Genomic DNA, 14,368 nt, shown 5'->3' on the forward strand with positions numbered 1-14,368 from the left:
AACATTTAAACACAGAAGAGGAAGCTCTATAATATTTCTGAAATTACATAAACTACCTTTTATCTCAAAATTCTATTCATCTGTTACGGTAGGCCACCAATGTGATAAAAAAGCATACCTGCACACAGGACAATATTACTGCTGATTTCACAGCTTTCTTCTTCTATAGGACCCAAAAAGGTCTATATTTATTATACATCTACTTATGATAAATCTTTTATCTACTTATAATAAATGTTAGACAAAAATCATCATGCCATCCACCGGGTGTCAATCAAATATGGTGAAGATCCTCATGGCTGTAGTGGCAGAAGATTGCATGGAACCCCACTACTTCTGGTAAACATTTTCAGATGATTGATCTTATTTTCACCTTTATATACATCAGTATTTCTCAACCTTTTTAACATTGGGGGACCCCTTGAAATAACTTTTGGTTCTTATATAACAGCTGCTATATCTGCTAAACTCATAGTTCACAGTGCATTAGCGGGGTGGGAAGAATGTCACCTTACAGATAGATAGCCAAAAAGTTCATTGGTGTTGTTGACCGAAGCTGAACTACTAGCTAATGAGCTTGATCACCATGTGTGTAACGCCAAATGTTTTTTTTTTGTTTGTATAGCATAAAAATGGGGTTGAAATATCTGTCAGATTATTTATTGTTGTGTTTGCCTTGCTAGGAAGATTCACTTGCTGTCCTAAAGATATAAGAGGTAATTGATAAATTCCCTCAAAAGTGAACAAAATTATATACCATAGAGGTGCCATATTAACAGGTGCCCCAATTAAGGATTTACCCTCAACTCTTGTTCTGATGAAAACTCAAAATGTTTGGATTTGATCTTGCCTATATTAGTGACATTAGCCACTAGGACAAAAAAAACACAAAATTTTCTTAGTGAGGACCTAGACACCCTATCAGATGATTCCCACTTAGGAGGAACGGTCAGGCTTGTCTTGGACAAAAATTTGCTATGGTAACAGCAGTCCCCCGATATCGTTCATCAGGCAACCACAGCAGATTGATAAATGACCAAAGGGGAATGACTGGTCACTGGAGGGCATAATGGGGTGCTGCTTGCTGTCTCTCTTTCCTTTCTATAGAACAGAATGGGTGCTTTGTGTACAGTGCTAGTTCTATCTGATGTCTGTATGGGGCTTAACCCTTCCATACTTTATCGATAACTAAAACAAAATTTCCTGTATATATATATTTAAAGGACCAATTATTTGGGATGGAAGAGTAAAAAGTGTGGACCTTCGACTTTACATTTGCTTTTTACAGTGTCTTAGGTGTCCGTTGGACATTTGAATAGGCAATACATTATTTTTTTTTTTATCAGAACAAACAGAAACGTTTAAGACATTGTTAACCAATTACATTTCCTTTGCAATGTTAAAGCAGAACTCCAGCCTAAAACAATTATAGAAAAATAGAAGATAAAAAGCAGCAGTTGGTTCATTGAGTACCCCTCTAAAGTTATAGCAGAAAAGGGGGGATATTTACAAATCTATGAATAATAACAACTTAACATTGTGTGATGTACTACCAAAAAAATATCTGAAATCCCCATTTCTTAATAATGCAAGTATATTTTATCAAAAGAACTCACCAAAACAAATAGGTCCATTTCTCATATTTAGGCTGGGTCTGCAAACATCAGAAATGTTTTTATATCACATTCTTATAATTTATGATACAATATTCTGGAGATTTCCTGACCTGATATTATTCAAGTGTGGTTCCCCAGAAAAAAAGTGTGACCTTCTTAGTCATTACAATCAGCACAAGGTCCATTAACTTACACCAACCCAAAATACAATCTACCTGGGTAATGCAATCTCATTCTAATTGTTTGCAACACACCCCTGGTGTGTTACCTAAACAGAGGGAGAGGGAGTGGAGAAGAGAGAGAAAAAAAAGTAGGAGAAGAGGAAGATATGAAAGAATGGGCTGTCTCCCTTTGCTTACCTCTTCTTAAACCTGGGCAGAGTCAAGAAGGCAGTGACATCAGAAGGCTGGGAGAATAAGGTGGGAGAGCTGGACTTCCAGTGCCAGGATCTATAATATAGGCTGTGCCTGCTGGGAGCAATACACAGCTTCACCATGCAGAGATCCCCGTTAGAGAAAGCCAACATCTTCTCCAAGCTCTTCTTCAGGTAAGTGACTTGCAATGTGTGTACCTGGGACTGCTGCATTCCCATACAGTGTGCAGGTACCTAAGCCCAATAGAAGCAAACCTCAGCCTGCTGTCAGCTGCATAAACTTTATTCTCTGGCTTATGAGCAGGGGACAAAAGGTATTTGGCAGGCGACAGAATGCCATTTCTTCCTGTATGCTGCACCTGTAACCTGACAAATAATCCACCTGTAATAGAACATTTGTATTAATCCTGATTCTGAAGGCACAACTCAGGACAGATCTTTGATGAAATAATTTGTTGGATAAATCTCTATGATCTGTGTCTTAGTGTACAGGACATAGATGTGCTTTTGTTCAGCTGACAATACAGGCATGCTGCAATCTTGTAACCTATCAAGCCAATCCTGTAACAGTCTTCTTGTTCTACAAAAGAGACACATAGTGATATTAATACAGATGAAAGGATAATCTGGTTACTGATCAGAAGGTGATCAGGGTCAGCTGCTGGTGTAGAGCAATCACTGAGGTTTGGGTTAACTTTCACCATGCCATAGGGTAGCTGCTGCATTGTGTCATAACAAAGTGACACTTTTTGCTTTCACCATCCTGGAAGTTGATTATCATAACACACCTGTATTTAACACTATTGCTTCCCCTGCTTGAAGTCTGATCTCAATCATATTTATGCTCTACTTGTTGTTGGTACTAATTAAAATAAGAAGTCATATGGCTGTTTTAGATCTTAGTAGGAGGAATTAATTATTTCCTGCTTTTTATTTAACATTCCTCTGCACTTCAACACCTGCATAGAACCTGTCAGTTTAGCACTCAAAAGAGTTTTAACAGGTTTATGTATTTGAGTACCACTCCATCTTTGAATAGGAGAGAATTGATTAATTCACTAAAACAGTAATCTTTTCACTTAGCGCAAGGAAAATGTAATAACTCCAGTTATCCTTGTTTTCCTTACTGTTAACTGCATACTAGTATGTGCCCATGGTGGTCTCGTGTAATACAAAATGCCTTTTTTTTAGTTCCATAAGGCAAATGCTATCACAGTCATCAATGATTAAATAGCATTTTCCCTTTTGAATGGTTTTAGGAATTATTTTTAAGTTGGGGCTGTGTTAATTTAAATGTCACAGTGAGAATGTTGGATTCAATTGCTTTGTTAGAAGCAGATATTTTATCCCATAGCAAGCAAAAAAAAAAAAATATATATATGAATTATGGTTCAGTTGCATGAGCAACAGGTTCTCTTTACTTTTTACATTTACTCTTACTTCATCTGGTTCCTCTTTTTGTTGCCTCTTCTTGTCATTGTAGTATCTCCACTGCACAAACAAGCTAGCCGCTGAACTATAAATAACTTTATATTTATTACCTGTCCATGTGCAGATATTACTTCACAACAGAATGCAGAATGACTAAACTAGATAAAATATTCAGTCAGAAGATCTTAGTCTACATACACACATGCAATAATTGCTGTTGGAAAGGATCTTTCACAATCCCCGTACCCTATTGTCCCCTTCACTTGCATTAGAATCCTTCGTCGTCCATTGTCTGTGGATTCGCCAGGATGGTCATTCAGACGATGGACAACTAGCTTTGTACACACGCCAGATTCTCCTCTGATATCAGCCCTGAGCCGATTATCAGGACGAGAACCATTGCACGTGTGTATGTAGCCTTACACTTAGTAAAACAATAGATATCAGTGGTAAATTTTTCACAGTGTACCAGTTTTCTTGTGTGTGTGTGTGTATCTATATATATAGTATAGAGCGAGTGAGTAAGAATGCCCATATATAAAGGAAGAGAGATGGTGAGACATCCTTCACCTTTAAACCCCCACATTATGTCTGATTTATTAAAGCTCTCCAAGGCTGGAGAGAATACACTTTCATCAGTGAAGCTCGGTGATCTAGCAAACCTGGAATAGATGTGGTCCAAGATTCAAAACATTTGTTAACAAACAGCAAATGATTTTAGGAAATCTATTTCAGGTTTGCTGGATCACCCAGCTTCGCTGATGAAAGATTTCCTAAAATCATTTGCTGTTTGTTAACAAATGTTTTCAATCTTGGACCAAATCTATTCCAGGTTTGATAGATCACCAAGCTTCACTGATGAAAGTGTATCCTCTCCAGCCTTTCTGAGAAATGGTTAACACATAAAAAGTCATCAGACAATGGTCAAAAGAACTCGTCAGCCCATAGCCAAGAAATCCCTACACAGCCCAATCCATCCCTGTAGACAAGTGATGTCTGAATTTGCCTGAAATTGTATTGTATATGGCCACTTATAGTATTTTTATTGTAATAAATGCTAAGATCATAAGGTTGACCTTGTAACCTTTACTATAGACTCTATAGCATGGTTAGGCAACCCTGGAGAGGTAGAGATCCAGTGGAACAACATGAAAGAGACTTAAGATAACCAGGGTGCAGCACACCTTTTTTTTTAAAGAAGATAACCTATCAAGTCCCCTATTAAAAAGTAACAGAGGCAGACTATATACATCCTAACTAGAGACCACCTCAAGCCACGCAGACCTACTTTATTCTTGTTGTACAAAGCCTTACACAGCACTGAAATACTCCCTTTCCATTATCTATTTCATTTACAGCTTTTTCGGGTTATCTAGAAGGCAGTTGCCTGTGCAACACATCCCACAAAGTAGCCAAAAACATGGTCGCGACTTTCTTCTTTCTCCCATAAAGTCTTACCTGGAAAAGAAGGCAGCTTGTCTTTGCTGGGCTGGTATTTACCAGGAAACATGATGCTGCTGTCAGATAAGAATGTATCTTTGACTTAACCTGTTGCGAAAAGTTTACAAAGTATCCTTGAAAAATTACTAGTGGTTTAAAATGTAAAAATAAATCTCTCTAGCATATAAACCTACTAGAGCAATAATACAGCATGTGTTATAGGAATTATGTAATATTGAACAACCAAAAATTGAACATCATTTTACTATATGGATTGTCACCCAATCCTGGTCATATTGCATGATTGTTATCGCTATTGGTCCCCTAGATAACTCTATTAGTTCCAGTTCTGGTAGAAACTATTGACTAACAGTTAATAAAGTCGATGCCAGGGGTCTGTTTCATGATATCTGGGCTCCGGTGATATAACTATGCTTGTTTCTGCTTCACTCATTTATGAAAAGGATCATCTATGGTCCTGGGTTTGATTATTAGGACACTATGTACATCAAGTTTGCATATATCTTCCATGAGTGCACAGGTCCCCTAGGTGCACACAGTCCAAAGACATGTTAGAAGATTTATGGGTCTCAGTGACAAACTTACTAGACATGCTAGGAATATTAGACTGTACATTCATTAAACAAAGCACAAAAATATATTGGTAAAAAGCAAACAAGGTATGTTACCATATTGTATTATAATTTTATATACACATAAAAAAAATTTTTTTTGTTAAATTCCTTTATTCAATTTTGCCAAAATTTGGTATATATGTCAAAATAGTTGTATACCATCATGGAGTTTCTTTTTTCAGTTTATTCCACTTAGGCAACTTTCAATGACTTTCTGGAAGGTTAACTGGCTTGTTTTCAAGTTTGTTCAAATTTGAAGTATAGGGAACTAATTTGTGCTCACTTCAGCAAGTGAAATTGGATGGTTGTATTTATTACATTTTACTGCACATCTAACTAAACCAGGCAGAATAAGTACTTCATATGAATCAATATGGCATGTGTCGGCATTACTAAATATAATTTTTTTAAGCATGTCCGTGTGAATGACAATGTGAAATGAGTTAAAAGTCAGAATTTCCCCCTCTTTTCTAATACTTTTGTTACACCGTTATAAATTCTAGGAACAGAATCCTGTTTAAAAATAAGAAACTGAAATAGTTAACTGACCAACTTTTACAATATTATGACACTTGCACCAAAGTGTGCTGCACCCACAATGAAATATGCATTGATATTTGGAGAGCAGGAAATAAGCTTCTAATTGCTAAGTAAACAAAGCAGGATGATACTGAGAGGTGAACTGATCACATCTAGCAAAATGTTTTTTTTCTCAATTGTAAAGAATATACATTACAGCACTACTGTACACAACTGTGTAACATTGTGTTTTTTACATTGATTATGTAACATTGGAACCAGTAGGATACCTATGTGGATGTTTTGGTTACTGCTTATAAATAGACACTCTAATGTATCTAGTGCACATACACATATTCAAAAACTATACACAACATGTTGTCAAAAAGACACATAAATAGTGTCTTTTTGTAGTAGGAGTAATATAGTTGGTGCCCAAAACTTAGATAACAGACTTTAAGGGAACACAGAATTCTGACATGTATCAATAAACACAGGAAAGGAATGTCAGAGTATCTCTCTGCAAACTGATTTGAAATATAGAACAGGTTGTTTTTAAGATGCAAAAATGTAATTTGTCTTGGTCCTGCATAATCATTAGAATTCTTGATGATGGACACCTAGACTTTGTTCACACATGTTCAACCACCTGTGTAGGCAGGTGTAACTGTATACCATAGTTTCAGTAGGACCAGGACAAGGAAACTGGATCAATGTGCATAAAATCCCATCTTCTTGGCATTTAAGTAACATTTGTAAATGCTTGAAAAATACAAGTATTCTGCACACACAAAACTGCTTGTCAAATGCACATTCAGTTTCTATGACTTGTAGAAAGAGCACTAGTGTGAACATGACTTCGTGAAGGAAAATAGTTGAAAAATGTCAGGCTCAGGTCCATGGTGGAAACAGGCATGTCTGCATGGCTGCCAGAGCCTGGCTCCTTGCCCGACCTTCATGAGCCTGCTGTTCTGCGCTAGTTTTTAAAGAACCAGTATTTGCACATTTTAATGCAGGCAACAGCAGGCAGTACTGAACTGCTCACTACTGCCCCCTTTCTTTCTTTATGGGCTATATGGTGTAATCACACCACAACCTCACTGCCAGTCCAAACATAGCCTACATGTGATAGCCAATATACTGTAACATTTTTTATTTTAGTAGTGGAAAGAAGGTTTTGGGTTAGTAACAAGCTTAGAGCACTATGCCCTGATTCATATGTTAATAACTAAAGGCTTGAATGGTTTGTGATTGGGCCACGGTGTCCATATTCATGATTTCACAATTATTTGTAGCAGAGAAGTTTACAGTCATTGTTCTAAACAATGTACATGAACCAGCTCTGTAATGTAATGCACCTGAGTTTTGTTGTACATAGATATGGCTTACTTTCTTCAAAAAGAAAGAGATGTTAATACAGCATGACAAATGTCAGCTTGTTGTATAGTGATCAGAGCAGCACATGTAAAAGGTCTACATACCGGTAGGTCACCATCTAAAGAAGACACATTTTATGGAACCCTGTAGACTATGTTTTATCTCTTCTCAAATGTCATTATATGATTAAAGCTTCAGAAAGTTACATTCCTGCACATGTGGAATATTATTTACTACAAATATCTGTGATCATAGGGGTGCAGAAAAACCTGGGCATTGTGTGGTCCAAGATTACCCAAAATAGAAAACTCACAAGTCCAAATATGGGTAAAAAGTACCAGCCTAAGCCTAGGTTTAAACCATTGGTTACTGATATTACATAGTTAGTACACTGTAAATTGGGAACTAAAATTCTTGGTAAGAAACCCTTTAGAGCTGGCAGGATCAATAGCATAGCAAAAATAAATGAACATACTGTTTAGAACATTTTGTCAAGTTTTATTGTATTGGTGACTGTTAGATAATGTTCCCTCATTTCATGTCCACAGACAGCAATGAAAACCTGACAAAGATTTTTACAGTAGGAAATGTGTAAATGTCGCTGTGCTAATATAAAGTTCATATGGTAAAATTTTTTAATGTTTATTACCAAAAATCAAAAGTCAGTTTTATTTGAAGTTTTTGCGTTTTAACCAATGGTTTGTATATATATATGTGTATATTATTCTCTTTTATTTTATAAAGCACCAACATAATAATATGCAGTGTTGTACAAAAAATATGGGCTGCAGATGAGAAACCTGCATACATAACAAGTACAGACTATGACACAAAAGGAAATGAGGGCCCAGCCCATTGGAATTTTTATTGTAAGAGGTACAGAAGCATATTAAAACTTCTGACACATGCAGAGTCTCTGCTGATGCCTTTACTTATACAGATTTAGGCTTTAGCTATTGAGCTCCGTAATGAACAAGCTTTGAAGAGTCTGTGAATACAGCGATCTTTAATAATTGTTTTGTACTACTGGTCTGGTTTTTTCTTGATTATTCAATATGAGAAAAATGACTATAGTTAGCTTTATACAGTGAGATTTCTCACCAACTTCATGAAGGATATCTGCCCATAGCTATAGTAATTGCTGATCCAAATTAGACAGTTTTCCTCTTTGTTTATACAATTATTCCAGTTCCCATGTAGCAAACCAATATAATTTCTATTGAGAAACCACATTGGCCCTTTCTATTAGATGATTTATTTTTTAAATATTATCTATATTGTATATGAAAATCACAAATGACATTGTGATTTGTTGCATCACTTTAAAAAGAGTAATCATTTATCATTCTGTTGAAGAATTAGACTGTAGAAATACTTTTACTGAAAAGAATTATTGCATAAAGTAACTATCATTAAAAAAAAAAAAGGAGTCCGCCTGCTCACAATTATGTACCATTAAAGTTTAGTTCTGCTACGATATCCATATAGGAAGAGAAAAAAACAACCAGTAAGACCATTTTGTCAATGAAATCTGCTTCAAATCCTTCTATAATAAAGTAGATATTGATACTGCTTTATTTTAACACATACTATAGCTATGCTTTGCAAATTTGTGATCAGGCAGGTCTTATTTTAAGACAGGACAGACAATGATGTCCCTTCTGCAATTAAACATACTTATCTGCCTGTTCGCTATCTATTAAAAATCATACATAATATGCTGGTACGCAGGGTATGAAATAGGTGTTACATCATTCTGGTCTGGCCAATCAGGATGCCCCCTCTTTATTGCAGAGGGGACATTGCCTGCTCATAATTGTTTAATTTTTAGCTATAGTTTCATTTTCACTACACCATACAAAACTTGGGTGAAGTCTTAAATATAAGAATTCACTGCCTCTGGTCCTGGTCCTGCTCAATTAATGTATGTCTCTATATTTTCAAGCTTACTTTTTCTTGTTTTACCTTGTCGCTGGTGTTTCCCATCAGTGGAATTCACTTTGAGTTAATTTTTTTTACCTATTTGGAACTTTTTTGTGTACATATGTATATATAGTACATAAGTAATATTTAAAGCATTGGCTTATTCTAGTAAAACAACCACACAACCTGTCAACAATGAAGCACTAGTTGTGATTGCTTAGCTTCTACTGGGTGTTCGTGTTTCAGAAAAAGCATTCATACAGAAATGTGCTTTACATTAGAGCAGCCAGTTGGCAGGAATCTATATTTATTTATATCAGCTGATCTTTTCTTTTAGCAAAGGAGTCTCTACAATGTTTGTATTGTCTTGGAGATTTTGCCAGCAGAATTGCACTGCATTAGTGTTTGTGGATCTGGAGGTGTTACAGAGCCCAGTGGCATAAGTGCGCAAAACTGTGATAGTTCAAAATCGAAGCATTTGGCAATGCAATGCATATTGGCGTTAACAGGAATTCTACAAACTTCAAATTAAGGGGAGAAGGAATTAGGTAAGTTTGAGGGTTAAGACAAATTGGGATGTGTGTAATATGAGCACAAAAACATTTGATTTTATTGACCAATGGCCAAAAAAAGATTTTAATCCACTTTCTGCGCACCACATTCCTTTAAAAAGCACATATTACCTATCAAAAAGTAGCAGTGACATCTTCACATACGCACAGAGAAGCACATAATGCCACCACTGGGTGTACAAAAAGTAATATACCAAAATGAGGTTTTATTTTAAAATATCAGAATGTTGATTGGGGGGGAGGGGGTGGGTTGTAGGGAAGGCAAAATGTTCACATATTCAAACATCAATTAATAATTAACTTTACAGTGCAATAGTTAAGGATTTACTTCAGAGGTAAGGTTACATTTAAGGGTTTAGGAAGAGTGAGGAGGGTTAACTTAAGTGTCTGCTTAACATGCTGAGAAAAGTCAGGGCCTAAGAAAATGCTGTTGTATTTTGATTTGCTTTCTTTGCTAAAGTTCCATACTACAAACTAACAAACTTGGTTCATCTCAATCATTTTTTAATGATATTTGGGCCTATTTTTCTGTTATTGTGGTGAGCTTGTTAGATTTGCTTCTATTTTAAAGAAGAATTTGGATTAAAAAATTGCAAGGTGGCAGGGTTTGTTTTATTGTAGAACGGACAGGTGATGTTCCTACTGCAATAAAACATATTACCTTGGCTGGTTAATGATGGGGCTGGCCTGGCCAATCAAGATGTCTGAAAATCAAAAACCCACAGAAAGAGCAAAAAAATGTTGGGGCCACCACCAAAGAAAGGATAGGTGAGTGAAAATAAAAATTGTGATCAAGCTGGTATATTTATTTTAATAGATTTTTATTAAAAACATTTGCATAAACAACAAGAAAAAAAAAAATAAAAACAAACCAGAGTAGCAGATATACATAAAGAATAAGCTTAAAAAACATAACAAAAATACAGAGTATAAAAATTAAAGCAACTATACAAGAACATAATATAAGCAAGGAAATTAGACTCTGTAACAAGGCATTGACCTGCAAAGCAAATTAGGTTTTCAAGGGTTATCAGAGGGGGAGGGCAGGGAGTGGGGGGGAGTAGGGGAGGGGATGTAAGGTGTCGACTTCAAGTAGGAATCAGAGACGAAGAATTGTAAGTGATCCAAGGATCCCAGGTAAGCTCAAACACATGCAAGCTGGTATATTTATTTTATTTCAGTAATGGTATCACCTGTCCCTTTTACTCTAAAGGACCTGTCTATTAGAACATTTAGTTCTGCTGTAATCTGATGTATGTACCGGGGTCCCCCAATGTTGTTCATCTCTCTGTCCTGCCAGATCAATAAAAGACTGTTCGGGAAAGACCACTGTACATTTCAATGGAGGAAAGCATAGTGCAGTGCCACTCGTCCTCCCCCTCACCTTACCATAGAATAGAACAGGTGCTCACTGCAAACATTCATTAATCTGTCACTTGAAACGATCACAAAAGATAATTTCCAGTGACAATTATTATTATAATTATCCCACACATGTTCACACCTAAGGCACTGCTGTCTCTGACTACTAGTATCTGGATATTTGTAGTCAAATTTTAGATGTCAGCAGCACAAGGCATGATTAGTTAGTAGTAAGAGATTAGTTGGTGAAACAATACTAGTGACTAGTCCTAATTCTTGTGCTTCCTTTTCTTGAGAACAGCACCATCAATTTAGAGTAAACCAGAGCCATAAGGCAAACTAGCTTGTTCTTGCTTTGGTAATGTGCTGGCCAGTGGTCCCCAACATGGTCCAAAGCTACAGGTATAAATGACACCTAAATGTGCACCTCTTTATCTAAGGAGAAGAAGAGGAAGAAGAATCCATAAAATTCTAAAGCCATCAAAATATATGAAAAAACAATAATGATCAAGTTATTCTAGAGTTATTCTATTGTAAAGATTTCTTAGTAGATGTCAATAATGTTGAAATCTACTAAGATTCAAAAAAGAACCAAACATAAACTAATAAAACAAATTTTGTCCTTATTTTTTTTATACCTATATTAATTCAAATGATATTTCTCAGTGAGTACAAGCTGCTTTATAGATCATCTTACTGGGAACATTGATTAAATAATAAATACTTCTCTACAATAAGTAAAACATGTGTGAGCACCCACTGAGCAACAAGCTGAGCCCTAGAAAACAAGGTGACAGAGCAGCAATGAGGGACTTTCATCTATTTAGCTTTTTATTAATAAATTAGCACTTTGTGTGAAGACTACATGGATAATATAAACATTACAAATCAACAGATCACAGTAAATAAACACAAATTCAATGGGTAGTATGGAAAGAAAACCATTGCCGTATTTATTTACCTATCTGATCTTCTATTTAAAAGCTTTGGTGTAAACACCAAAGACAATCGGACAGATGTCATTTTGTGGATACCATAAACAGCTATACATTTAAAAACATAACAAATCAATGACTGAAGTACCTAGGTTTGATTTTTTTTCATGAACACTTAGTTGAAGTTCCATCTATTGTATTTTGTAATCTGATTAATTTTATCCACAAAAGCATTTTTTAGTAATATTTATTTACTATGTATTGTATATGGTATAAGGTATAAAATAGGGATCACTGCTCTCTTAACATTAATTAACATTTGAGACCACACATTTGGGATCTGCCGTTGCTGACTTACATTTACATGATCCAGAGCTGTCTACTCTTCCTGGATTCACTATTGCAAGAGAGGACCTCATTTACTTCCTGTAGCTGCATGGTATTTCATCTAAGTGACTATCTAGGTTGTCAAACCAGGATGATTGCCCTGGAACATGCATCTTTAAACCACCTGCAGTGTCAACTCCCCACAAGGGTCAGAGCCCCCCCCCCCAAAAAAAAAAACTTGTGGATTGCCTTTTTCCTTTCCTAAAGTTAGAAACAACTCACAAAACGTCATCCCCCACAGGTCATTTTAGGGTTATAGAGACTAATAATTTACTGCTTTAAAGGATTATGGCCTCTCAACATAAATTGATATTCTATGTTTCTAAACATAGTAATAAACAAGGAAAGATGTTGACTAAAACTCTCCTTCATACTTGCATTTATATATTCTATACATAGACCTTCACAAAGATGGAACTTGAGCCCATACATCAGCTGAAATAGCACACTGTCCCAAGGATTTTTATACAGATTTTTCAACATACAATCCCATAACATTCTCACTTATAACCCAAACCCCATGACTTTTTCATAACTGACATCCTATATAAAAGCCATACAGTCCTTGCAACAAATCACGAGACCCTATCAAATACCACATTAGATAAGAGGAGTCCCTGTTTGCACTCTGCTCTATAAAACCAAATAAAGTCAGGGCTCCAGCTAATGAAAATCTTTCAGACTACTTTCCACTATACAATGGCACTCATCAGGGCTGCTATTTACTCTTTTTAAACTTATATTATCATTAGAACCTCTACGCAGCTATATTAGAAATATCCCAGTATTCTTCAATGTACTCTGTACAAAGTAGCCACCTATTCGGTGACCTCATCTTCTTTATGACCCAATCTAATACCCTAATCTTCCTAACTTTCTGACTCTATCAAACTTCAATGTAAATATCCAAGTCCCATGCCATTTATATTTCAATTCCCAAGACCAGAACGGAAATGATACAACAAAATTTACCAATTAAATGATTGCCTTCCTCATTTCAATACTTAGGTTGAAGTTATTCAAACTATACCAAAATGTTTGAAGCCAGTTTCCTCCTGTTCTTATTAAATTTTATTAATAATTAGACAGAGTTATACCTTTATCATTTACCCTTTGATTGAGTTTGCTCCTGGTGGAGAGGGATTTAGATGCAACCTTCACCAAGGAACCAAGCAAATATATATTCTGTTTTGCACACAGAGCTTCAATAGCAACACAAACACAAAAATAGGCTACAAACTTTCATCTTAGTGTTAATTAGTTCTTCAGAAATTACAAAAAATGCTCCATACCATGACCTCAGCATGTTTGCATAGCAATTAAAGAACAGGAATGCTCCTATCCATTATCTGGGTATGTACAGTCCTATTCTCCGACTCTTCTTTGCAACAGTCTGCAAACTAATTAGAAAACTAACAAGTACAGATTTGGGTGTTGACCCCACTAAGTACCTACTACATTCTCATGACAACCCAAAAAAATGCTATCATGCTATCAAATGCTAGAGAAAACTATTTGTTCAATGTTTTAGGTGGATATTTGTCCATCATTGGAAAGCCATACATGGAACACTGCACTAAAAGTCCCCAATAAAGCATGGTGCACAGTAATTGTCTTTGTCTCTTATTATTAACTGAAGTTATTAAAGAATGGGAAGCTACATTCTTGATACTGAATGAACATACACGCTTAAATTGAAATCTCTATCAATATTTTGTTTCTTTTGGTAACTCTTTATTAACCAAGACAAACTCTGTTTCTTTTTGCATATCAAAGCACAGCTTGCTCCAGAAGTTAA

General features: G+C 35.8%; 1 protein-coding gene across 2 annotated transcripts in view; it reads left to right on the forward strand.

The window, feature by feature from the left end:
• The first annotated feature begins 2,071 nt into the window (after positions 1-2,071).
• Positions 2,072-14,368, forward strand: part of CFTR (CF transmembrane conductance regulator) — an 84,983-nt gene continuing 72,686 nt past the window's right edge. Inside the window, exon 1 of one of the 2 annotated variants that reach the window (XM_072401562.1) lies at positions 2,072-2,163. In XM_072401562.1, the coding sequence (XP_072257663.1) occupies positions 2,111-2,163 (53 nt within the window). In that variant the 5' untranslated portion in view covers positions 2,072-2,110. Of the gene's footprint in view, positions 2,164-9,238; positions 9,863-14,368 lie in introns of those variants that run through there. The other variant, XM_072401561.1, reaches the window with a different exon arrangement.

Source organism: Pyxicephalus adspersus, chromosome 2, assembly GCF_032062135.1.
Source record: "Pyxicephalus adspersus chromosome 2, UCB_Pads_2.0, whole genome shotgun sequence".
Classification (NCBI taxonomy): Eukaryota; Metazoa; Chordata; class Amphibia; order Anura; family Pyxicephalidae; genus Pyxicephalus; species Pyxicephalus adspersus.